This window comes from Artemia franciscana, chromosome 21, assembly GCF_032884065.1.
Source record: "Artemia franciscana chromosome 21, ASM3288406v1, whole genome shotgun sequence".
Classification (NCBI taxonomy): Eukaryota; Metazoa; Arthropoda; class Branchiopoda; order Anostraca; family Artemiidae; genus Artemia; species Artemia franciscana.
The window spans coordinates 29,903,828-29,930,679 of record NC_088883.1 but is presented as its reverse complement, the minus strand read 5'-3'; the positions used below and the strand labels follow the sequence as shown (position 1 = coordinate 29,930,679).

The following is a 26,852-nucleotide window of genomic DNA, read 5'->3' as shown; positions in this document are numbered from 1 at the left end:
CAAAAAGACACCATCTGCGGGCATTTTGTCAAAAAGGTGTATCCGCAAGATCTCAAGAACTTTTTTTTTCATTAAGTTGTAACTTTCTGCGTATGTTGAGGGGCATGTTGAACTAAATCAAAGACATTGTCAGAATTCAGGCTTTCAAAAAGACGTATATGCAATATCACAGGAACAGATAAGGGCATAAGTTGAAAGCTTCCGGTAATGTTGAGAGGATGGTTAAATAACCGCCATTTGCATCCAAACTATGTACATTTAGGTTGTAAACAGAAAAATAGGAGCGTTGTTGGCAATGTTGCGACGGAAACAGGGTAGTTGTTTACCTATATCTGGGGAATTTCATTGGACACACAAAATAAAGACTCCATTATACTTTCCTTTATTAGCAGGTACATAGTAATTATTTTTGGGAGGTGGGAGGGGGGATAATAATCAGAACACGAGCTGAGTATTGATAATGACTTTTGGTTCTTTGACTTCATGTGACTCACCTCTGCTGCTCTTTCACCATGTCCAGACTTATAGAATAGAATTTAATTTAAAGATTTCTTTCACAGCATGGTTGCCAAACTTGAATTTTGTGTCACAAACAGCACTAATGCATATAAATCGTATCGAATTTTTTTTTTCGCTGATGCTGACGTCAGTACAAAATATATAAACAAAATGAGTCAAAACATTCTTAAAAAATTAAAAACAAAAATTAAATTAATGACTACATTTTCTGGCTATTATACAATTCAACAAAACTTGGAAGTAAACCTTTACGAGGTTTTTCATGTTTAGCAGAACCCGGAGATCAACTTGGGAACTTTATGCGGAACGGTCTGTTACGGGTGGGAAGCTAGGTTTCGGGGATGATAGAACATAATTTGGGAATAAATAGGGTCTTGCTACCGAAACGGAGACACGGGAAATTTTTTCTCCCTCTCAAAGAGGTGAGTTCGAACTCACCAAGTAGACAATGATATGGAACCTTCCCTTCGCCATGTATGATTCTAAGTGTTCATTTTTGGATATTTTCAGTCTTATAAATATATACTTATATGGTCGCTCCACCCTCAAGGACTGCACAAGCAAAAATTATCTGATAAAATCTGGCACCATATTTTAGATGAGAGATAAACATAAAAAAACATAAACATAACATAACTCATAAAAACATAAACATAAAAAAACATAAAAAACATAAACAGACATTCGATATTTTTTCCTGATATCCGTAATGACACTGACCCCCATGTTTGCCTGATAATATTTTCTGGCCGATATATCGGTCGGACCCATATATACACACACACACACACACACACACACATATATATATATATATATATATATATATATATATATATATATATATATATATTTATATTATATATAAATATATATATATATATGTATTATGGTTGATTGTGTATGGCTATGCTGTTTGACCTATGTGATTGTATGGATGAGTAGGGTTAAGGCCTCATTCAAGTGCTGGTCTATAGTAATCACTAATTTAGGAAAACAGTCTTCCTTTTCTCCTTCTGTCTCTCTCTTTTCTTTTTTTTTTATGTGTTTGTGCTGTTGCATTGGTGATTTCTCTTTTCATGATATATATATATATATATATATATATATATATATATATATATATATATATATATATATATATATATATATATATATATATATATATATATATATATATATATATATATATATATATATATATATATATATATATATATATATATATATATAATGTATTTGTGTGTGCGTGTGTGTGTATGTACTTTTATGTATCTCAATATTCAAATTAGTATCTTACACCTGTCAAATTAACAATGTAAACTATAATTGATCTTCTCGATGCTACGATAAAAAGTAGGACTTCCAGTAAGCCACGATAGTGTCAAGGAGATAGCTCGTTATATTAATTGTTCTGGCTACTGCACCTAGCCGGAAATTCTATATTTGGAATAGAGAGCATATAAAGCATAATGTATGTTGGAACTAAAAAATCTTGATAGATACTAGGCTACTTGCTGACTTAAAACCAAGCCTTCTAAATTTTGACTTCACCGCCTAATGTCTAAAACTAACTTTCTAATTTCTTTACGTTTGACCTCTACCTTCTCGATCTCTAAGCCTTAATCAAGTTCCATGTCAATTCTTCCCGTGTGCACAGGGTAACCGTATGTAGCGAAGGAAGTCAGACCCCCCCCCATAGATTAAGATCTGGACGAAACTTTTCCCAGAAGAAAAGTTTATTTTCGCGTGCTAAACAAGAATAAGTTGCTTATTTTTTTCATGCAGCCAAACAATTTGGTGCGACGAGGAAAAAACAGGGGAAAAAGGAAAAAGAAAAAAGGAAGAGTGAGTAAAAGTAATCAAGGAAAAATAAACAAGAGAGCTTTTCAGCCATTGAACATAACGAAAAGATAATAAAGATATTGCAGTAAAGACTTCTACTAATCGGTCCTAACAATAAGGAAGCGTCAAACGGTTTGGTGATAGATATAGATTTATCAGGTCGATATAGACTTATCAGGTCTTATCAGATCGATATAGACAGGTCGATATAGACTTATCAGGATGATTTACAAGGTTGTGCTAATAGAGTGGAGGGACGGGTACAATTATGGGACGGGTCGACTCGAACACAATCAGCTTGCGAACAATATATAAAAAATAAAATCGTTAAAGTTGTTAGATTCAGGATCAGTTTGCTGGAAGCTCTCCCCCTCTGTGTATGTCTGGTCCTTGGAAAATTTTTACTTTTGCAGCTTCCTCGTCCATAATAACTAAGTAGATGTCACTTACTTTCTTGAATGGAATAGGGATATAGTATTTTCTTTATTGGCAAAAAAAGGAAAATTATATTCCTTTAAGTTAGAATTTTAATGACAGTAAAATGTCATTAGGTCCTTGGAAAATTTTTACTTTTGCAGCTTCCTCGTCCATAATAACTAAGTAGGTGTCACTTACTTTCTTGAATGGAATAGGGATATAGTATTTTCTTTACTGGCAAAAAAAGGAAAATTCTATTCCTTTAAGTTAGAATTTTAATGACAGTAAAATGTCATTAGGTCCTCGGAAAATTTTTACTTTTGCAGCTTCCTCGTCCATAATAACTAAGTAGGTGTCACTTACTTTCTTGAATGGAATAGGGATATGGTATTTTCTTTACTGGCAAAAAAAAAGGAAAATTATATTCCTTTAAGTTAGAATTTTAATGACAGTAAAATGTAATGTTGATATTTGAAATAAACAGTTTGTTCTTAAGAGAAAGTGTCGTTACCGTTCGACTCCAACGGTTAATGCCGCTATAACTGACACGTTGCTGAATATTCATAATATATTTTGCTAATCTGGTCAGTGCCCTTTATTTTGCCACGTGTGCAGAAGCCGTTGAGGATTATGTCGTTTAGCGCAATACCTAGGGGGGTGGCGCTCTGTGGCCAAACCTTCTTTCAAATGTTCGGGTTTTTCTATCATAAATTATGTTTTGAGTATATGATTCAGATACTATGAGACCTATAGCACCGTTCGCACACTCAAGTGTAACATCAAGTTCAATTTGTACTTGGAGCGTTCATCCACAGTATTTCAGTGATGAATAAGAAAACAACTATATTTGAATGAATTGCTGGGAAATTTAGAATTTTGAGTGGGAACCTGGGCCCCAAGTCCCGTACCCCTGCGTACGCCCCTGATACACTTGCTAAACAACATTTAGTTTTGGAAATGTGCTTCATTTTTAGAGTCCATACGAAGTGTTTCGTACTCTTTCTCCAATAAATACAAGAGTCCAGGGGCAGGCGTAAACACAGCAATTTTTTCTGGAGGCAGAATAATGAACAAAAGTCAGAGAAAGAGAGGTCTAGTAATAAAGAAACCTAATTTTGTGTGATAATTTGAACAAGAAGTGATCAGAAATTTTAGAAAAGTTGGGACTTTAGAGGTCAGACCTGTGCCCTGAGGCCCCCTGTACACGTCCTTGCCCAGAGGCACGCTGAACAGCCACTACCTCAGTACTTACAAAAAAAACAGCTAGTTCTTATCCAGCGTGTTTTTTTTATATGGGCCCCCCGTGGACTATGCTGCACTCACCAAATATTATGACTCGTTGCATAATATTATCGAATATGATTTTAATCTGCATTTGGCCAAAAACACTGGGGAGGAGGTTTCGCTTTCACCCTTCCCCTGGAATATCCAGCTTTGTATGGTTTCTATCTTATGTAGCTGTATTTTTCGGGTAATGTATCTTTTCTTGGGGGGATGAGAAAATTAGGTTTAAAAACAAAGGCGGTTTCCTGAACAAGTTGTTCCCTTATGTACTTGACTGAACTGTAACATCTTTTTTATTCTTTCGAGACCCCACCCTCTTCTGAGCTTGTGCCTTGGGGTATTTTAGGATAGTTCTTTAGGCATCTTTTTGAGCATATGACCTACTGGAGTGCTCTAAGGCAGCCCGTTAGGAATCTCATGACTTTTTCTATGATTTCTATAAAGTGCACTTTTATCATGGTCGACATGAGCCCCTCCTCCCCCTTTTAACAAACAGTCCCCATCAGTCTTTGAAAATCGTTCGGTTTGATGCGCATCTGGTTGAAAGTAAAGAATAAAATAATTTCTTAGACCACACTGCTTTTCCATTTACGAAAAATTAAGCAAAAGAAAACGGATTTCAATTTCGACAAAGCAGTGAACAAAAAATAAAAATAAATTAAAAACAAAAAATTCACTTTGGTTTTTTCTTAAGTTATTACCATGAGTGGTGGGAGCTTTGTTTATGATGTGAGATGTTCTTATTCATTTTTTTTTCGTGTGTATAGTTGTCGTGTTTTTTTGTGTGTGTGTTTGTTGTGTTTTAAAAACATTTTTTCTTCTTTTTCGTCGTTTGTATTTTTTTCCCTAGAGTAAGGCTCCCGGACGTAGGGCCGAAATGTTTGGAATATTTTTATTTTTTTTTTAGTTAAAATGTAGTTTTGTTTTATTTTTTGTTCAATGCTTTGTCGAAACTAAAACCCGTTCTTTCTTGCTTAATTTTTTGTAAAGTAAAGAAGAAAGTAAGAATTCAAAAAAGCAAACAACGGGAATCCTTCGAGCCTTATCTTTTATTTCTGGTCCCATTACTTATCCAACTGACAGTTGTATATTTATTTCGCTGCGTTGCCGGAAATCCAAACATAGATACAAATCGTTAACTTGCTACTTATGGTTGGCCTGTCAGTGACAAAAATCTATTGGTGCTAAGTGTCAAGCAGCTATAGAACTAATTGATATTAACGCCAAATTATATACTTCCGACCGATTCAACCATAACCGGCGAGCATACCATATTGTTGATCAATCGCTATTGTTTCCACGTGGGCTGCAAATGACGCTACTGTTATACCATATAGGAAGTGCTGCTAAGAAAAAAGCTGCATTAGTACGGCATTTGGCACTGATTGAAATACATTTTTTAAGGATGCCAAGACCCTTGCCTTGTTTTCATTACGAGGGTAGGACCAGATAAGATTTTTAGATGAGACGAATTTAAAAAAAAAAATTTCCAGAAGAGGTTGCAGGTTGTTTGGGTATAATTAAGACCAAATTTAAGACAATTTTTTCGAGTTTGCAGGTAGTTCTGACTGTGTGAGATTTCTCTATGTGAATCAGGAGGAAAATTAAGAAACAAGAACTGAACTAACAAATTATTGGGATATTCACCCCTGAAAAAAAACAACAACAAACCAACAAATAAACGCGCATTCGTGTTATTTCTTCTGGTAATTAAATAAAAAAAAACAAGTTTTTTGAAATGAAAGTAAGGAGCCACATTAAAATTTAAAACGAACAGAAATTACTCCGTATATGAAAGGGGCTTTTCCTCCTCGACACCCCGCTCCTTACGCTAAAGGTTTTTATTGTTTTAAAAAGTAGAGTTGCGAGAAAGAATCAAACTTTAGCGCAAGGAGTGGGGTGTCGAGGAGGAAAAGCCCCTTTCATGTACGGAGTAATTTCTGTTCGTTTTAAGTTTTAATGTCGCTCCTTACTTTCATTTCAAAAAACTTGTTTTTTTTATTTAATTTCTGAAAGTTTTTGAATTAATGCATGTCTGATTTTGGCTCTCCGTACATTAATTATTAAAAAGAAATTTGCATATTAATTCTTTTTTTTGGCTAAATGGCTTTCTCTTAGTTTTGATCAGACGATTTTGAAAAAAAGGGTGGGGAAGGAGGCCTACTTGCCCTCCAATTTTTCGGTTACTTAAAAACGCAACTAGATCTTTTAATTTTTAGCGAACGTTTTTATTAGTAAAAATATACGTAACTTAAGAATTAACTTACGTAGCAAACTTTTATATTCTTATATTTTTGATTATATATATGAGGGGGTTAGTGCCCTCGTTAATACCTCGCTCTTCACACTAAATCTTGTTTTGTCCCAATTCTTTAAGAACGACCCCTGAATCAGAAAGGCCGTAGAACAAATATTTGAAATTACTTAAAAAAAATTTAGCATAAAGAGCGAAGTAATTATCTCCTCCTAAATACCTCGCTCTTTATGCTAAAGTATTTTTAGAACCCCTCATATGCGTAATAATCTATGTTCGTTTTAAGTTTTAATGCTTCTCCTTACTTTCAATTGAAAAAACTTTTTCATGTTTATATTTTCATTGTTTTTTTTTTTATAGTATCCTTGAAAATCCTGTGCCCTTTTCATTGAATTTCTCTTCCCCCATGAAATGTCCTCCAAGGAAAGATCCTCCCATATAGCCCCCTCCCCTGAATCCGACACCCAAACCAAAAAAATCCCCCTGATAACGTCGGTACACTTCCCAGTAACCATTACTGTATGTAAACATTGGTCAAAGTTTGTAACTTGTAGCCCCTCCCCTAGGGACTGTGGGGGGTCAGTCATCCCCAAAGACATAGTTATTATGGTTTTCGACTATGCGGAACAAAATGGCTATCTCAAAAGTTTGATCCGTTGACTTTGCGAAAAAAAGAGCATGGGAGGGGGCCTAGGTGCCCTCCAATTTGTTTGGTCACTTAAAAAGAGCACTAGAACTTTTCATTTCCGTTAGAATGAGCCCTCTTGCAGCACTCTAGGACCACTTGGTCGATACGATGACCCCTGGGAAAAAAAAACAAAAAAAAAAAACAAATAAACACGCACCCGTGATTTGTCTTCTGGCAAAAAATACGAAATTCCACATTTTTGTAGATTGGATCTTGAAATTTTATCTATAGGGTTTTCTGATACGCTGAATGTAATGGTGTGATTTTCGTTAAGATCCTGTGACTTTTAGGGGGTGTTACCCCCTATTTTCCAAAATAAGGCAAATTTTCTCAGGCTCTTAACTTTTGATGAAAAAGACTAAATTTGATGAAACTTATATATTTAAAATCAGCCTAAAAATTTGATTCTTTTGAGATATCTTTTAGCATCGAAATTCCATTTTTTAGAGTTTCGTTTACTATTGAGCCGGGTCGCTCCTTACTACAATTCGTTACTACGAACTGTTTGAAAAATGCAATATCACATTTTTTTTTATGCACGTGCTTGAATCCTCTATAGCAGAATTTTTGAGTATGCTGAATCTGACGGTACGATTTTCATTAAGAGCATATGATGTTTCGAGGGTGTTTTCCTCCCTTCTAAGAAAATGGTAATTTTTTCCAGGCTCATAACTTTCGATGAGATAATTAAAAAAGGTTTGAGCGAAAATCTGTTACTTGGTTCAGCAAGTTCTTGCAGGTAGTAAGGTCATCTCCCAGGTTCTCTTGCGGATATGTTTGTAGATTAAAATAATTGTATTGATCCCCAGGCTTCTTCTTTTGGGGGTGGCTGGGCTTGTCCCCATCATCGCCAAATGGTTTGTGCCTTTTGGATTTAGAGCTAGTGTTGCTACAGAAAACTCGCTACAGCACTAACGCACCTGAGCGAAACAGCTCTAACTACATTTTTTGTTTACTTCACTTTGTTAATAGATCATTATTTAATCCCTCACATGAAGTTTCTACTTCCGGTCAACCTTGTGACATATTCGACGTAGATAACTTCGGAGACCACACTACCTTTCCTTGACGAAAATATAACAGTTCGAAATAGGGATAAAACCTTTTAATTGGCAGTGAAACAAATACAAAATTTTTTGGCTGGGTATCATCAGCAGTAAAACTCACTTCACAAGTACACAAGTAAACTTGTTTTACTGCTGATGATGAACACTGTATATGTGTCCGAAATATCAAGTTAAAATTTTTTATATCTGTTCACTGTCAATTAAAAGGTTTCATCCCTATTTTGAACTGTTTTACCTTATTCTTAGTGTCTTGAGTTTGCCCCTCTCTTTAAATTAAGAATTCAAAATATGCAATTCAGAAATCAAAAGTCTCAAGCTACCATTAAACGTTTACTTATTTAGTTAAAGTGTCCATCATCAGTGTCAATCATCAGCAGTTACAGTGTTACAGCGTTAAAGTGTCCATCATCAGCAGTAAAACAGTAAAATGTTTTACTGCTTATGATGGACACTGTATATGTTTTTGGAATATTTAAAAAATTCTTTAAATTTATTTTACTGTCAATTAAAAGGTTTCATCCTTATTTTGAACTGTTATATTTCTGTGACATATTTCTTGTGACACATTTTATATGCTTTTGTGACATATTTTCATCACAATTGAGAACGTCCTGGTTTTTGTGATGTCCAAATAGATATCCAAGAAAATAGATTTTCGGCAAACTATCATCTGTAAACATGCTTATTTTTTTATTTTATATATTTATTTATTTGTGGCAAGAACACTAATTAAAGGAAGCTAATAACTTCCCTAGATTTTAAAAATACCTTGATTCGGCATTTTCGCTGAGAAAAGACCTCGTCCCCTCTTTATTTTGAAAAACTGCTTTTTTTTGTATCTTTATTTTTAAACGTTGAAAGAATCTTTACCTCTTTTTTACCTTTTATGATTTGGTACCCATGATCTATAGGTTCAACGTTGAGAAAATTGCTTGTTTTCAGGGTTGTCACCTATAGCACGAAATTGCCATTTTAGCACTACTTTATTCTGTGTAGCACACAGTATAAAGTAGAAAAAAGGGGAGAAGGTAGAATCTATTGCTTGTCCTATGTGTGGATCTCAGGATAAAAGTTTAATACATTTTTTGTGTGAATGTGACGAATTGAATGATTGGAGGCGAGAGATGTATGGTAAAGAAAAATTGAATGAGATATGGATGGTAGATATAATGAAAGCGACAAATTTTCTGAGTATTAAAAGGATAGCAAGATTTGTAAGGATTGCAGCGGCACACCGGGAGCGTTTTCTTTAAATAGTATTAATTTAATTTAGTTAATTTGTTGTTTCTTTTTGTTATGTAAATTTCCTATGGCCTACGAGCTTTTTCTGGAATAAATTATTATTATTATTATTATTATTATTATTATTATTATTATTATTATTATTATTATTATTATTATTATTATTATTATTATTATTATTATTATTATTATTATTATTATTATTATTTTTATTATTATTATTATTATTATCGTTGTGTAGCACATAAATTTGGGCAACTGTAACACTCTAGCATCTGACCATGGTGGCAACCCTGCTTGTTTTTCTTAAATGTCACAATAATTATTATTATTATTATCGTTATTATTATTACTATTATTATTATTATTATTATTATTATTATTATTATTATTATTATTATTATTATTATTATCGTTGTGTAGCACATAAATTTGGGCAACGGTAGCACTCTAGCATCTGACCATGGTGGCAACCCTGCTTGTTTTTCTTATATGTCACAATAATTATTATTATTATTATCATTATTATTATTATTATTATTATTATTATTATTATTATTATTATTATTATTATTATTATTATTATTATTATTATTATTATTATTATTATTATTATTATTATTATTATTATTATTATTATTATTATTAGTATTATTATTATTATTATTATTATTATTATTATTATCGTTGTGTAGCACATAAATTTGGGCAACTGTAGTTGAGATGCAATAAAATGGTCGACGGAATAGGATAGAGCAAAAAATTTCACATTAGATGGCAGTCTTAACTCCACTTCCCGAAAAAGTTGCAGATACGACAAAACCGCTCTCAGGGGATGAAGTGCTGGAATTGGAACCGTGGAATCGGGGGCAGAAGTAGTGGTACCAAGACTGACAGAAGCAGAGTCGCTCGAACCGAGACTGGAATCGGAAGCGATGGAGCCGAGGTGGAAGTCAGCAGAATCGTAGGTGGAACCGTTGTAAACGGGGTTCAGAAGCAAGGAAAGTAGAATTGGATATAACTTTATTAAAAAAAACGAAAAATGTCTTAGGAATGATGAGGGAATCCTTAGTGTGCCACCATGCAGCCAATTTCTACAAAACTGTTAAAAATAAGGAGAAGCCTCTTTCAAAAAATATTTTAAATTCTAAGCGGCTTGAATTGCCTTGGACCATCAAGTTTCAACTATGAAATGCTAAGTTCGCCTGCTCAAATAGAAATTGTCCAAATATAGATTTACAAACCTATTTTTGGGGGGAAAAGGTTAAAAATGCCTTAGAGATAAGAATCGATACTTCATGGATTCTACGAGGGGCAGACGAGTAATACCACGGTGGTGTAAGGTGTTTTGGGGACACCACAAGGGGGCTTGCTTATATATGAAAACACGAACCAATGGAATTAAAGCATAATTTTGCATCAAGTAAACATATAAAAATGGCTTTGATGAGGGATGCTAGACGGTGCCGTTTATTAGCCATTGAGTGTCATAGACTGGGATTTGGCATTAAACATCGCAATCTAACAATGAAATGGCCGGTTTTCGCTGTTCAAATAAAAACAATGGTTATTTTTAGTTTATAAATTTATTTATGAGACAAAAAGGTTGAAAAAATTCAACCAAGAGCGTCCATTGGGCGCTCTTTGTGATGATTCAAACCGAAAATTCGGGTCATACACATTGCAATTCTAGTGGGCTGACCCAGTAGGCAAAGGTCATATAATATGAACATCTCAGTCGCCGTATTGCCTGCACGTCCTGTAGACATGGTCAGTCATAAATTTTAGAAAATTTGTTATTTGGGGTCTCCATTTGTCTTCAAATGGCTTATGGAACTGATAGACTATTTTAATTACCCTTACTCCATGCCTATCAACATTAGTTCTGCCCTAGGATGGATGGATAATAGACTATCTATCAGAAAGTGAAATGACTTCCTTTTGATACAATTTTAAAATAGGCCGGAATAATAAAATTATGCCGGCTTTGCCTCTCACTCGGACTATCGGCCTCGGCTTTTTCCAATTAACCATTCCTTCCAACTTTTTCTCGCAGTCCACCAACTTGATTTTGATTCAAAATGATTAATTGTAATTATTAATAATTTAATGATTTGTAATTATTAGGAACCAAACCATTCAGCAACATAAAACGTAATATATCGCTCTTCATTACAACATTAAAATTGTTTTGTGTTTGTATAATCCATTTGAATATTTTCAATTCTAGATGTACCGTTCACAATTCTGGCTCCGAGTAACCTTGCCAAAAGACCGAGCTCTTCGATTTTGGGAAATCCTGAGAAACTCAAGAAATTAATCTTGAGCCACATCTTACTAGGAAGGAAGATACTGTCGAATGACATTATAAGTAGCAATTCATCCATAGAAGAAAGAAGCCTAGAAGGGACCAGTCTACATTTTATTCATACGACAAGTAAGTAGAATCATCCGCTGTAAAAAATAACCGATTTACATTTGGTCCAACATGATAATGTAAATGGTATCAATATGTGTAAACGACAAGTAAGTAGAGTCAATCGCTTCATGCATTGTACAAAATATGGCTAACTATTTTTGGTCAAATATGTTAAAGTAAGTGGTATCAAATATGTGCCAACGACAAATAAGTAGAATCAATAGCTTCATCCACTGTGCAAAAAATGCAAAAAATGGCCAACTACTTTTGGTCAAACATGATGAAGCAAATGGTATTAAATATGCGGCAGCGACAAATAAGTAGAATCAATAGCTTCATCCACTGTGCAAATATGGCCAACTATTATTGGTCAAACATGATGAATCAAGTGATATTAAATATGCGGCAACGACAAATAAGTAGAATCAATAGCTTCATCCACTGTGCAAAAAATGCCAAAAAATGGCCAACTATTGTTGGTCAAACATGATGAAGCAAATAGTATCAAATATGTGCCGACGACAAGTAAGTAGAATCAACCGCTTCATCCAGTGTACAAAATATGGCCAACTATTGTTGGTCAAACATGATGAATCAAGTAATGTTAAATATGTGGCAACGACAAATAAGTAGAATCAATAGCTTCATCCACTGTGCAAAAAATGCAAAAAATGTCCAACTATTGTTGGTCAAACATGATGAAGCAAATGGTATCAAATATGTGCCGACGACAAGTAAGTAGAATCAATCACTTCATCAACTGCACAAAATATGGCCAACTACTGTTGGTCAAACATGATGAATCAAGTGATATTAAATATGCGGCAACGACAAATAAGTAGAATCAATAGCTTCATCTACTGTGCAAAAAATGCAAAAAATGACCAACTATTGTTGATCAAACATGATGAAGCAAATGGTATCAAATATGTGCCGACGACACGTAAGTAGAATCAATCGCTTCATCCACTGTGCAAAATATGGCCAACTATTGTTGGTCAAACATGATGAATCAAATGATATTAAATATGCGGCAACGACAAATAAGTAGAATCAATAGCTTCATCCACTGTGCAAATATGGCCAACTATTGTTGGTCAAACATGATGAATCAAATGATATTAAATATGCGGCAACGACAAATAAGTAGAATCAATAGCTTCATCCACTGTGCAAATATGGCCAACTATTGTTGGTCAAACATGATGAAGTAAATGGTATCAAAAATGTGTCGACGACAAGCAAGTAGAATCAATAGCTTCATCCATTGTGCAAATATGGCCTACTATTGTCGGTCAAACATGATGAAGTAAATGATATCAAATATATGCCAAAGACAAATAAGTAATAATGAAATTGGTCATATATAATATTATTGCTGCTATTAACATTTCAATGGAGCATTTAACCGCATGAGGCTAGAGCAACTGCGTAAAATCCTCCATCGCTATCTGTTAAAATCTTCACTCTTAACCCGATCCGAAGAAGTTCGAGTTTCTTTCAAATCCTTACTTACGATTTCCCCCCCCCCTATTCGGGGGCAAATGTTTTCTAAAGCACCCACGCTTCAGAACCACATTTGGCCGTTGTTGTCATTGAAGCTACCAAAATTCTAGTATTGGTTCACAGACTTATCTTTCAATTCTTCCATCGTATAGTAGTGATGAGGTTATACCAATTTTGATGTTATCAGCATCAATCTAGAGTATATAATAGATTATATAAGTAACAATTTCTAGGCTGCAGAAACAATCCTGGAACTGCTGCATAGCCAATGTCGTTGATTTTTCGTTTCAATTTATGTTTGAATCAGACCTCTCCTAATATTATAAAGCTATGACTTAACTCGATTACTCTTGGAGAGAGGGGGGAGGTAATACTTAAAACACACTTAGGTTGATTACCCTCCAATAGCACGATTTATTCTTCTTTGATCCCGCGAATCAAGATTATCCGCCCCCTTTTTTGAATGTCCCTTTTTTCTGACATCAGGCTAAAACTTTAACTAAATAAAATTTTAGTTTTCTGAGTCATCATAAAAATTGGATTGTTTCGATTAACCGATGTATGTCATGTTCTAAAATTCTATTATTAAAAGTCCTATTACTCTTAGTAAGGATGGCTCTTTAAATACAGATCGTTATCATGAGCCTTTTTGAAATAATTAGGCTTCAAAGGTAGGTCAGCATTCTAAAAGAAAACACAAAAATGTAGGTTTATGCGTAAGTTTATCATCGGGATTCCGATCTATCCCCCACTGCCATTCAACCTCCTGCTGGCAACACTGCTGTCGGAAAAGAACCATCTGGTTAGAAAACCTGATTTCCGGAACAGTGCTTTTGGTAGTCAAACTTTTCGTATTAGGTCTACCTTATGCAGGAGGGGGAGGGGTAACACTCCTTACCAAAATTCATTTTGAAACTCAATATATTCTAAGCGTGCGAATTTTCTTCTCAAGCCTCAGTTTATCCAAAGAAGTATTGAAATAGATGCAATTAAATCTAATTGAAGAATTTGAAGAAAATCTAACTCAATTCGATTCCCCCCCCCCTGTTTCGTCTTAAAAGAAAATTTAGCTTTTGCACTTGGGTCTCATTATATTCGGCTTTTTGTTGTGCCATTTGAAGTTTTAAATAGGAGTGTGTGATTGTGTTTCCAAAGCTTTTGTTTCTAATTCAATGAAAACACATTTTTCTACAGAAAATCTCTTTACAGGTGGTATATTGGTGAATAACAGACGAGTTCTGCGGTCAGATGTTTTTGTACCTCAGGGTACCATTATAATTTTAGAAGATTATTTAGTTGATAACAAGGATGATGTGATTGAAAATAGGATTCCAATGATAGAACTTGGTACCAAGGACGAAAGTGACATTGGTAGCTGGAAACTCGAAGAAATTGATTTGGATTTTGGTAGAAGGGTAAATAAACTTTTTTCTAAGCTTTAACTGAATATTTTTGCCCCCCCCCCCCAGGAATGCCGTATTTGCGTGTAGTTCACTTGTTCTGGTATTTTGCAAAAGGGGTAATCATGTGTATAGTGGAAATGGTAAATGAGCAGTACCATTTGACAACCCAATTAATGATCCTAGTTTGTATAAGAAGCTAGAGGAAAAGCTGTAGTCGCGGAATTCTTACTTTATAATGTGCAAAATGATTCGATTAATCAGTCTAATGTCTTTCTCATTTAAAATCGAGCTTTCAGTCGGTTTTAAAATAAAATATTTATCCAATTGTTTCGCATTGACCTTAAACTATTGACATTGTTACCTTGTATTGACTTTGTATGTGAAAAAAACATCCCAGTTGTTTGAAAATGCGATGGTAGTTGTACCAATGAAAAACAATCAATAAATATAGGGCTATATCTGGTCCCAATAGAGGGGAGAGTGTATAGTAGGGAAGTATTTTATTATATTAGGAAAGGTCATAGTATGCTAAGAAAGGTCTTGCATACTCGGGAAGGCTACAACCCCCCCAACAAGCCAAATTTCAAATTGATATATATTTATTTTTTCGTTGAGCAAGATCTTTTCTAGAGAGGCTGGGTCTATCATGGAAGGGGGCCTGGCTTCTCTCACTGCCCCATAGGTAGGCAAGTAGTCTTGTTAGAAGAAGAAAGCACATATAATTTTTATTTTAATGAAATTTTAGTAAAACCTTTAAAATTTGACTAACAGATTCCGACTAGATTTTCAATTCTCCTTAACTCTCTTGAATCATCAGACATTTTCTTCAAGGTATGACCCTAAAAAAAACTTCCCCTTTTAGATTGTACTCACAGCCGCTTCAACCCAAATAATTACCCCTATATTTGGAGAGAATGTTTTTTCTTGTATTTTCATCAAAACAAACAGAAAAAATTTTTATCCTAGATTTTGAAAAGCAACTTTTTTGTATGTTCATTTTGAAAACTAAATAAAGTTTCTTCCTCTTCTAAATTTTTCGTGAATTGGTTCCTCTTAATGATAATCTTCTAATTAACCAAGATGTTTCTGCTTTCTCTGAAGAGAAATTTTAAGCATTTTAAGTTTTTCTATCTCAACATCACAAAAAAACATACAAGTTTCAACTCGCAGAAACTGTTGACGCTAGAATAAATTTAAACACATTTTTGACCATAGCATAAAAAACTACTTGACAAGATCTTCCCGGAAGATTCAAGCTGATTTGATTTCTACTTTAAATAGGAATAAATTGAAATTTACTTAAGTTTAATATACTGTGCCGAGGAACAGAATTTAAACTTTTTGGCTCAAATTTTAGATTCAAATTCTAGGTGATTCCGATTTAATGTTTTTCGCTGAATTCTGAAAAGCAATCGAAATTTCCTTTGATAATTTTTCTTATCTAAAACACCGAAAATTTAACAAAGCAAATTCGAAGACTTATTTCACAAGGCTACACTTTTTTATTAAAATCTAGAATACCCAAATATCCAATATCTGATATATTGAGAGGCGGTAAGGGTAGGATGGTTCTTGCCCGAATTGGTGGAAGTATGGATGAGAGTGAGGTGTCCCTTCTCAACGCCTCGCTCTTTACGCTAAAGTTTGACTCTTTCTCTCAATTCTACTTTATTAAACAGCAAAAAACTTCAGCGTAAAGAGCGGGGCGTTGAGAAGGGAACGGTCCTTTTCATACACGGAGTAATTTCTGTTCATTTTAAGCTTTAATGCTGCTCCTTACTCTCACTTAAAAAACTAGTTTTTTTTTAATTTTATTTCTGAACTCTTTTGAATTAATGTATGTTTGATTTTGGCTCTCCGCAGATAAATTATTAAAATGAATTTTGTATATTAATTCTTTTTTTTTGGCTAAATGGCTTTCTCTTAGTTTTGATCAGACGATTTTTAGAAAAAAGGGGTGGGTAGGAGGCCTAGTTGCCCTCCAAATTTTCTGTTACTTAAAGAGGCAACTAGAACTTTTAATTTTTAACGAACGTTTTTATTGGTAAAAAGTATACGTAACTTGAGAATTAACTTACGTAACGAACTTGTATATTTGTATATTTTGGTTATTTATATTAGTTGGTTTGTCCCCTCGTTAATATCTCGCTCTTTACACTAAGTTTAAATTTTGTTCCAGTTCTTTAAGAATGACCCCTGAATCAGAAAGGTCGTCGAATAAATAGTTGAAATTGCTAAAAATACTTTACCGTAAAGAGCGAGGTATTTAGGAGGAGAAGAACCCCTCATATGCGTAATAATCTCTGTTCGTTTTAAGTTTTAATGCTGCTCCTTAGTTTCAGTTGAAAAACTTTTTCATATTTATTTTTTCATTGTTTTTTTTTATACTAATGCTAGAAAATCCTGCGCCCCTTTCATTGAATTTTTCTTCCCCCATGACGTATTCATCCAAGGAAAGATCCTTCCACAAAGCCTGCTCCCCTTAACCCCCCTGGAAGTGTATGTACACTTCCCAATAACCATTACTGTATATAAGCATTGGTCAAAGTTTGTAACTTGCAGCCCCTCCCCTGGAGACTGTGAGGGAGTAAGTCATCCCTAAAGACATAGTTATTGTGTTTTTCGACTATGCTGAAAAAATGGCTATCTCAAAATTTTGATCCGTTGACTTTGGGAAAAATGAGCGTGGGAGGGGGCCTAGGTGCCCTCCAATTTTTTTGGTCACTTAATAAGGCCACTAGAACTTTTCATTTCCGTTAGAATGAGCCCTCTTGCGACATTCTAAGACCGCTTGGTCGATACGATGACCCCTGGCGAAAAAAACAAAAAAAAAACAAAACAAAAAAACAAATAAACACGCACCCGTGATTGGTCTTTTGGCAAAAAATACGAAGTTCTCATTTTGTAGATATGAGCTTGAAAGTCTTACAATAGGGTTCTCTGATACGCTGAATTTGATGGTGGTATTTTCGTTAAAATTATATGACTTTTAACGGGTGTTTCTCCCTGTTTTCAAAAATACGGCAGAACTCGTAACTTTTGATGGGTAAGACCAAATTTGATGAAACTTATATATTTGAAACCAGCATAAAAATTCAATTCTTTTAATGTATCTTTTAGTATAAAAATTCTGTTTTTTAGAGTTTCGTTTACTATTGAGACGCGTCGCTCCCTGCTACAGCTATATATCCTTATCCTTACTACTACAGTATATCATTCTTACTCGGTAAAATTATTATTTCGCAAGGCTTCGGTAGTTTAAAAAAAAAGAGCTTGACTCTGGAATTTTAAAATCTATAGGAATTTGCCTGTTTTTTTTTTTACTTTATTCATTCAGTAAAATTATTATTTCAGAAGCCAACAACTGTTAAAAAAATAAAGCTATTTAAGAAATTAAAAAAAACAAGTTTTTTAACTGAAAGTAAGGAGCGACATTAAAACTTAAAACGAACAGAAATTACTCCGTATGTGAAAGAGGCTGTTCCCCCGTCAACGCCCCACTCTTTAGGCTAAAGTTTGACTCTTTCTCTCAACATTACTTTTTATAAGAGTAGAAAACTTTAGCGTAAAGAGCGGGGCGTTGAAAAGGGAACAGCCCCTTTCATACACTGTGTAATCTCTGTTTGTTTTAAGTTTCAATGTCGCTCCCTACTTTCAGTTAAAAAAACTTGTTTTTTTTTATTTAATTTCTGAACTTTATTGAATTAATGCATGTTTCATTTTGGCTCTCCAAACATGAATAATTGAAATGAAATTTGCATATTAATTTTTTTTTGGCTAAATGGCTTTCTCATAGTTTTGATTGGACGATTTTGAGGAAAAAAGGAGCAGGGGGGAGGCCTAGTTACCCTCCAACACTTTTTTGTTACTTAAAAAGGCAACTAGAACGTTTATTTTCTTACGAACGTTTTTATTAGTAAAAGTATACGGAACTTACGAATTAACTTACGTAACGAACTTCTGTATTCGTATGTTTTTACTACGTATACGAGGGGGTTTTCTCCCTCGTCAATACCTCGCTCTTTACACAAAAGTTTAAATTTTGTCCCAATCCCTTAATCACAAAGGCCGTAGATTAAATAGTTGAAATTGCTAAAAATACTTTAGCGTAAAGAGCGAGGTATTAACAGGAAGTGGACCCCTCATATGCGTCATAATTTCTGTTCGTTTTAAGTTTTAATGCTGCTCTTTACTTTCAGTTGAAAAAACTTTTTCATATTTTTTTTTAAATGCTAGGAAATCCTGCGCCCCCTTCAGGGAAATTCTCTTCCCCCATGGCAAAACATCCATGGAAAGGTCCCCCCAAATAACCCCTCCCCTCAACCCTTCCTCCCAACCAAAAAAATCCCTTTGAAAAAGTCTGTACACTTGCCAATAACCATTAATATATGTAAACACTGGTCAAAGTTTGTAACTTGCAACCTCTCCCACGGGGACTTTGGGGGAGAAAGGTCATCCTCATAGACATAGCTATTAGTTTTTAGACTATGTTGAATAAAATGGCCATCTCAGAATTTTGATTCGGTGACTTTTGGAAAAAATGAGCATGATAGGAGGGGGCCTAGGTGCCTTACAATTTTTTTGGTCACTTAAAAATGTCACTAGAACTTTTAATTTCCGTCAAAATGAGTCCTTTTGTGGCATTCTAGGAGGGCTGGGTCAATACGATCACCCCTGGGAAAAAAACACAAAAAAAAAACAAATAAACACGCACCCGTGATCAGTCTTGGGGCAAAAAATACAAATTCCACATTTTTGTAGATTAGAGCTTGAAACTTTTACAATAGGGTTCTCTGATACGCTGAATCTGATGGTGTGATTTTTGTTAAGATTATGTCACCTTTAAAGGGTGTTTCCCCCTTTTTTCTAAAATAAGGCAAATTTTTTCAGGGTAAAGTTAAACTTGATGAAACTTATATATTTAAAATCAGCATTAAAATGCAATTCTTTTGATATAACATTTGGTATCAAAATTCTGTTTTTAGAGTTTCGTTTACTATTGAGCCGGGTCGCTTCTTAGTGCAGTTCAGTTAGAGCGAACTGTTGTAATAGATCAAATATGGTGTTGTCAAACAAGATTTCTAATCATCAGATAAGATGATGTCAAACAAGGTCGATTTTTTTTGTGCATAGCTATCTTCTTTCAATAAAATTATTATTTCGCTAAACTTCACTGGTTTTAAAAAATAAAGATTTTTAAGAACTATGAAGAAATTTGTCTGAAAAAAATTTGATTTAAAATGATCAAATAAGTTGTCATCAAACAAGGTCGATTTTTTTTGTGCATACTCATCTTCTTTCAATAAAATTATTATTTCGCTAAACTTCACTGTTTTTAAAAAATAAAGCTTTTTAAGAACTATGAAGAAATTTGTCTGAAAAAAAATTTTTGATTTAAAATGATCAAATAAGTTGTCATCAAACAAGGTCAATTTTTTTGTGCATAGCTATCTTCTTTCAATAAAATTATTATTTCGCTAAACTTCACTGGTTTTAAAAAATAAAGCTTTTTAAGAACTGTGAAGAAATTTGTCTGAAAAAAATTCTTGATTTAAAATGATCAAATTAGTTGTCATCAAACAAGGTCGAATATAATTATTATTTCAAAAGGCTACACCTGTTTTAAAAAAAAAAACACTGTTAAGAAATTTGGCTGAAAGAAAATCCTTAATTTTAAAAGAAGACATACAGTGTTACCCAAAAAGGTCAATTTTTCTCTTCTTTTTTTGTGCATAGCTATCTTCATTCAATAAATTAAATTATTATAATGATGTATGTTTTACCCATTCACTGCTGACGGTTTAATAACAAGTTGTCTGCCAACAGTCATGTAGCAATAAGTGAAACATTCATATTGGCGCCCAGATGACATTCAGCCATTTCTGAGTATCTGTTCTTAATGCAGATAAAAAAACAACAACCTGACTTAGTTTGGAAGTTACAGTGTGAAATTCAGTAGTTTAAAAGTGGGTATAAATCACTTTTTTCTTCCCTCATAACTTCTGTCTGACAGCAAAATTGCATGTTTCTTTGTATAATTTGTAATTTGAAATAAATCTTGTGCTACCTAAACTCTAACTTGGGAAATGTGGTATTTAACAGGGTCGTACCTGAGCGTCATATCTGTCGATAAAATCAAAATTACGCACGACTACAGCACCAATTACGTTCGCTGTTCGTAATTTCTCGAGTTGAACTTTTTTCAACTTTCAAGCATAAATTTCTTGACTGACCAATCAGAGCCACGGCTTAAGGCATACTTTTTAAAACTAGAAAAGATGAAAACTTAGAACAGTGGTTCACATCTATGTGAGATATCTAGATATTTCACAGCCTTCGCAAAATTCGATTAGGGCCTTGATTTAAAAAAAAAAAAACAAATGAATGACGTTACAAATACTTTGAATAGTTATAATAAATTTTGCTGAATATGACTCTCTGTGCTAAACATTTTAAAAATCTCATTCAAATTTAATTGATAGTCGATAGTGTTGAATAGGTAATCGGTATAAATATGCAAATGGTATTCCGAAGGAAATAAAATAAAATAAAATTTGTTTGTGAAAGAGATGAAAAAATGTCCTTCTTTTCATGAAGTGAATGACCCTAAATTAGGGTCAAGTTCCAAAGTCTTAGGACCAAGCTGATTTTTGGACTATGGATTAATGACATGGGATTAAAAACACGGATAATGTTCCCGGGTTTGTTTACCTAAAGTAAGAGTTTTACTTAAGTAAAATATAATGTAATTTTTAAAAATATAGTTCTAAAATATGAAAACTTTATTTATTCGGTAGTGGACAATTTGAAAGATTTTCCTATATAGTCATTTTTCCAATCAACCCAAAGAGGGATCATCTGGACTGATGTCAATGGAAAATTCTGACTTCCTATCTTCGCCTCTATTTACAGCTATGATATGCATATTCTTTTTACTACAAAATTGTTGATATTCTTTTTACGCTTTCCAAGACGTGTCATTAATCAAATGACCATTTTATTATTATTAAGTATTATTAAATTAATTACTATCAATTAATTTGTAGGTTTTTGCCAAGAATTATGCTATTAAGCAATTTGACTAAACCTCATATTTTATCAAAAGATCATAATTTCTACTTCATCAACCAGGGCTATAAACGTAATTTCGGTGACATGAGGGCTTCTCTACAGAGCTTGTCTGAGGGAGGCAAATTCGTGTACTTGTTGAGAACAATCATCAACGTTACATCAAAGCTTTCATTTAGAGGCTGGAGCAAGTCATGTGTAGAGGCAAATCCCGCCCTATTTGCCCTATTCCGGATCTTCTGGGGTGGTGATAAAAGCATTTTCGGGGGACCAGTTTTTAGTGGGCATCCATTATCAGCTGTGGGTGTGATACATGACTTGTAAAGTGGGATAATCGAGCTGAATGGAAGATGGTTTTTGCAGCAAAGAGTAACTCCGAGCTTTCTTACTAAGGAGGTTTTCATCTGATCAAGGAGGTTATTCCAAGAGAGAGATCGGATCCTCAGCAGACGAAGATCATCAACTCTCTTTTTAGTTTCATTTGTGAAAATGAAACTGGGGTGTTCACGCAGCACCTTTGATCGAGTATTTGATCGAGCTGAATGGAAGATGGTTTTTGCAGCAAAGAGTAACTCCGAGCTTTCTTACTAAGGAGGTTTTCATCTGATCAAGGAGGTTATTCCAAGAGAGAGATCGGATCCTCAGCAGACGAAGCTCATCAACTCTCTTTTTAGTTTCATTTGTGAAAATGAAACTGGGGTGTTCACGCAGCACCTTTGATCGAGTATTTGATCGAGCTGAATGGAAGATGGTTTTTGCAGCAAAGAGTAACTCCGAGCTTTCTTACTAAGGTTTTCATCTGATCAAGGAGGTTATTCCAAGAGAGAGATCGGATCCTCAGCAGACGAAGATCATCAACTCTCTTTTTAGTTTCATTTGTGAAAATGAAACTGGGGTGTTCACGCAACACCTTTGATCGAGTATTTGATCGAGCTGAATGGAAGATGGTTTTTGCAGCAAAGAGTAACTCCGAGCTTTCTTACTAAGGTTTTCATCTGATCAAGGAGGTTATTCCAAGAGAGAGATCGGATCCTCAGCAGACGAAGCTCATCAACTCTCTTTTTAGTTTCATTTGTGAAAATGAAACTGGGGTGTTCACGCAGCACCTTTGATCGAGTATTGAGAAGCTGAATGGAAGATGGTTTTTGCAGCAAAGAGTAACTCCGAGCTTTCTTACTAAGGTTTTCATCTGATCAAGGAGGTTATTCCAAGAGAGAGATCGGATCCTCAGCAGACGAAGCTCATCAACTCTCTTTTTAGTTTCATTTGTGAAAATGAAACTGGGGTGTTCACGCAGCACCTTTGATCGAGTATTGAGAAGCTGCTTTCCTTTTTTATGCATGAAAGCACATTAATATATATAATTCTATCGTAAATTTTATTCCCCCCCAGGAAAAATAATCCAGGATACGCCCTTTCTCTTTGGACTCAGTTAAAGGGCGCCGTATTAATTTCTTCTTTTTGTCGAGTTACTATTAACCCTGAAAAAAAAAAGACATATTTTACATAATCTTGTGCTGTTATCTGACAATTTTATAGTCTAAGGTGCATCGATTTTCATTCCCAAAATTAGAGCATATTTCTAATCCTTCTAAGTCGCTTTTTCAAGTTAAACTTGTCGAGAAACTGGTATATAATTAGGATGGGGGCACAAGGGCTAGTGCCTTTGCCTTCATAAAAACGATGTTTGTTCTGACGTTTCTAATATTGAACACGCAGTTCATCTATTTATACTGTGTTTTGTTATTTCTACCCCTACCCACTTCTCCTGAATGTTGTAACCCATTCGAAGTTACTCCTCTGACCTTGGTTTTTCAGTAGGGTTGAACAACCTCACTCACAAAGGGTATTGTCCAAAGCTTCGTCAATAGTTAGTACAGACAGCTCACTACTAACCTAGTTCCTACTGCTAACAACTCATCAAACCTTTCAAAAGTGGGAATGAATACACCTTCTACATCTGCAAATAGGACAGAAATGGAATCATTGAGGAATGAGAAGGTAGATACAAAGCGAATATAATTTCCTGAACTAAAAAGTAAACAAGACTTAGTTCATTTATAATGACATTCGTACTATAACTAGATAACCCAAACCGGCTTCAGTTTGGTCATGGAATTTGGTAGAAGGGGATCCGCTCCAGGAACCATTTAATTGTTTTAATTTTTCCAGAATTTAATTGAAATGCCTCCAAATTCTCTTATTTCTAGTTGAAATGCCTAATAAGCGCTGATAACGTCCTATTTATTAAGTTTTGGATTCACATAGTAAACCATAAATGTACAACTGTCTTTATGTATAATACCATAACTTCTTGCTATTTTCGCTTTTCTAAGTATTTCTTTTAGCCATCTCCAAAAGCATAAATGTGCCAAGAATTATGATTGAAATTGGTCGCATTTCACGCAACGTCACGGCTACTAGTGGGAAAATTATCTCTGCATCAACATGTTGTTCGAAATGTCTACTTCGAATTGAAGCAAATTATGTATATTTTCTGACGTTTCTGAAAATTATGTCAACGTATAAGCAGTAATTTTTTGTGTAATTTTTATAGGATTCATTTTTATAAACTAAGATACAAAGGGAAAGTAATTTTCAAACTCTAAGAGTCAATTTTCTCTTCCAATTGGCATCCCTGGCAATTTTTAATTGAACAAAGGTTTGTGCCGCAATGATGCAAGAATTGCTAAGAATTTCTGGATACCCTTTGTCAAGCAATAATCATCGGATATGTTAATGATTCTAAATTTACTTTTTGAATACTTTAAAATAATAGACAAGGTAGCTATTTAAATGCGGGGAATATGCCACAATACAATGGTACACAATCTGTGGTAATACTTTGACTTATCTTGTATCTTTACTTAGACAGCGCTATTGTGCTGCCTATGATTTAAATGCGGGGAATATGCCACAATACAATGGTACACAATCTGTGGTAATACTTTGACTTATCTTGTATCTTTACTTAGACAGCGCTATTGTGCTGCCTATGATTTAAATGCGGGGAATATGCCACAATACAATGGTACACAATCTGTGGTAATACTTTGACTTATCTTGTATCTTTACTTAGACAGCGCTATTGTGCTGCCTATGATTTAAATGCGGGGAATATGCCACAATACAATGGTACACAATCTGTGGTAATACTTTGACTTATCTTGTATCTTTACTTAGACAGCGCTATTGTGCTGCCTATGATTTAAATGCGGGGAATATGCCACAATACAATGGTACACAATCTGTGGTAATACTTTGACTTATCTTGTATCTTTACTTAGACAGCGCTATTGTGCTGCCTATGATTTTGTTTTAGCTTTATTTTGTCCGCTTACATGAATGCTATTTATTGATGTAAATTGGCGAACCCACAAACTAATCAATTTAATCTAATATAATAAGTAAATTTTAGTAAATCATGTATGTTAAAAGTTTAGTGCAGGAAATAGAAACTTACCGAGTCAAAATCCATTCAAAATTATGAGCAAATCAACGGCACGATACCCGAGGCTATTAGAATAGATCTTGGTTTGAAAATGAAATTGAGCATCTTCAGCTGGTCGTGGAGGAAGTAGAGGGTATTAGATACTGCAGTGAGAGTCATGAGTCCGGCTGAAAAAAGGTGACTGTATACGACATCCACCTTCGCTCACCCCAAAGCATGTTTACGCTATACTACTGTCGTCTACAGCAGCTCATTACTGACATTAACAGTAAAAACCAAACCAGCACCTATATCTATTATTGTTTAACGTATGCTTATTGCTTATAAAGTCTTGCGTAGAGGGCCGTAGAGGGCAAATTCTATGTAGGGAGAACCCAACAGAATTTTGAGAAACGCCTACAACAACATAAAGATGATATCACCAAAGCTCTGAATTCTAATATTACTTCTGTTTCTTTTGATTCTGCTTTAAGCAGCCATGTTTTCGAAAATCCTAGCCACAAAATACGTTTTGAAGAATCTGCCATTATTAGCAATGATCTAGGCATAAAGCAAGTAGTTGGAGAAGCAATTGAAATCAGACTTAAGATTAATAATAATATTTTCTTAAATAGGAGTTTAAGAGAATATTCACTGAATGCTCTATACACAAATTTAATTAAAAATGACCTTACGAAATATTATAAAATACCAATAGATATTAACACAGAACCTGTCACAAATAGACCAATAAGATCAGCAGCGAAAAAAGTTAGGCTGGCATTAAAAACATTGTTTTTAAATCATTTTCTTTCATTTCAATGAATTGCCTCGTTTCATAACAATTTACTTATCAGTCCTGGTTGAACTTCGTTGAGGTAAGGATGCTGGGACTGTTTTGAAAAACTGTTCATTTTAGTTTTATTGATTTTATCCTCTTGTGAGTGGTTTTTTTCTTATTTGTGTTGTTGAGGACGGCCCTTGGACATAGGGCTCATTCTAATTTGTTTCCCACTGTCTTAAAAAAATTCTATATTGTTCTTCTTGTTTTTAGGGCTATACCCAGGAATTTTCCGGAGGGGGGGGGGGGGGGGGTAAAAAGGGATTTGTTTCGGGGGGGGGGGGGGCACAAGAAAAAATAACAAAAACACATTAAAAATTTGTTTATATTCCTTTTGTCACGTTTCTTACGTAACTGACAAACATTTCGAATGGGGTGGGGGGTCAACCCCCTCACCCCCCTGGATACGAAAGTATAAAAGTTCAAAATAGGGTTGAAACCTTTTAATTGACAGTGAACAGATATAAAATGTTTAACTGGATATTTCGAACACATCTACAGTGTTCATCGTCAGCAGTAAAACTAATTAGTTTTACTGCTGATGATGAACACTGTATATGTGATCGAAATATCCAGTTAAAAAAAAATTATATCTGTTCACTGTCAATTAAAAGGTTTCATCCCTATTTTGAACTGTTATGCTTTCGTAATGGAAATGCATTGTGGTCTTCGAAGTTACCCCCTGGATACGACCTTTAATGCGAAATGCTTTTAAATTCACCAAGAAGCGTGTTTATTAAATAGTTACTTGTCCTCCGTACCGCTTGAATAGCACCTACTCCAATAGAATCCTCTTTTGTCCCCTCCCCCAAAAAACAACAACAAATGATGAAGCTGCGCCCCTAAATACAGGTATAGTGTCTTGCCTA

At 34.4% G+C, this 26,852-nt stretch overlaps 1 protein-coding gene across 4 annotated transcripts in view; it reads left to right on the top strand.

Annotated features, from left to right (window-relative positions):
• Window positions 1–26,852, top strand: part of LOC136040842 (uncharacterized) — a 291,726-nt gene that overhangs the window by 74,864 nt on the left and 190,010 nt on the right. For all 4 annotated transcript variants that reach the window (XM_065725200.1, XM_065725197.1, XM_065725199.1 and 1 more), the window contains exons 3-4: window positions 11,547–11,753; window positions 14,451–14,656. In XM_065725200.1, coding sequence (XP_065581272.1) covers window positions 11,547–11,753; window positions 14,451–14,656 — 413 coding nt within the window. The remainder of the gene's footprint in view (window positions 1–11,546; window positions 11,754–14,450; window positions 14,657–26,852) is intronic.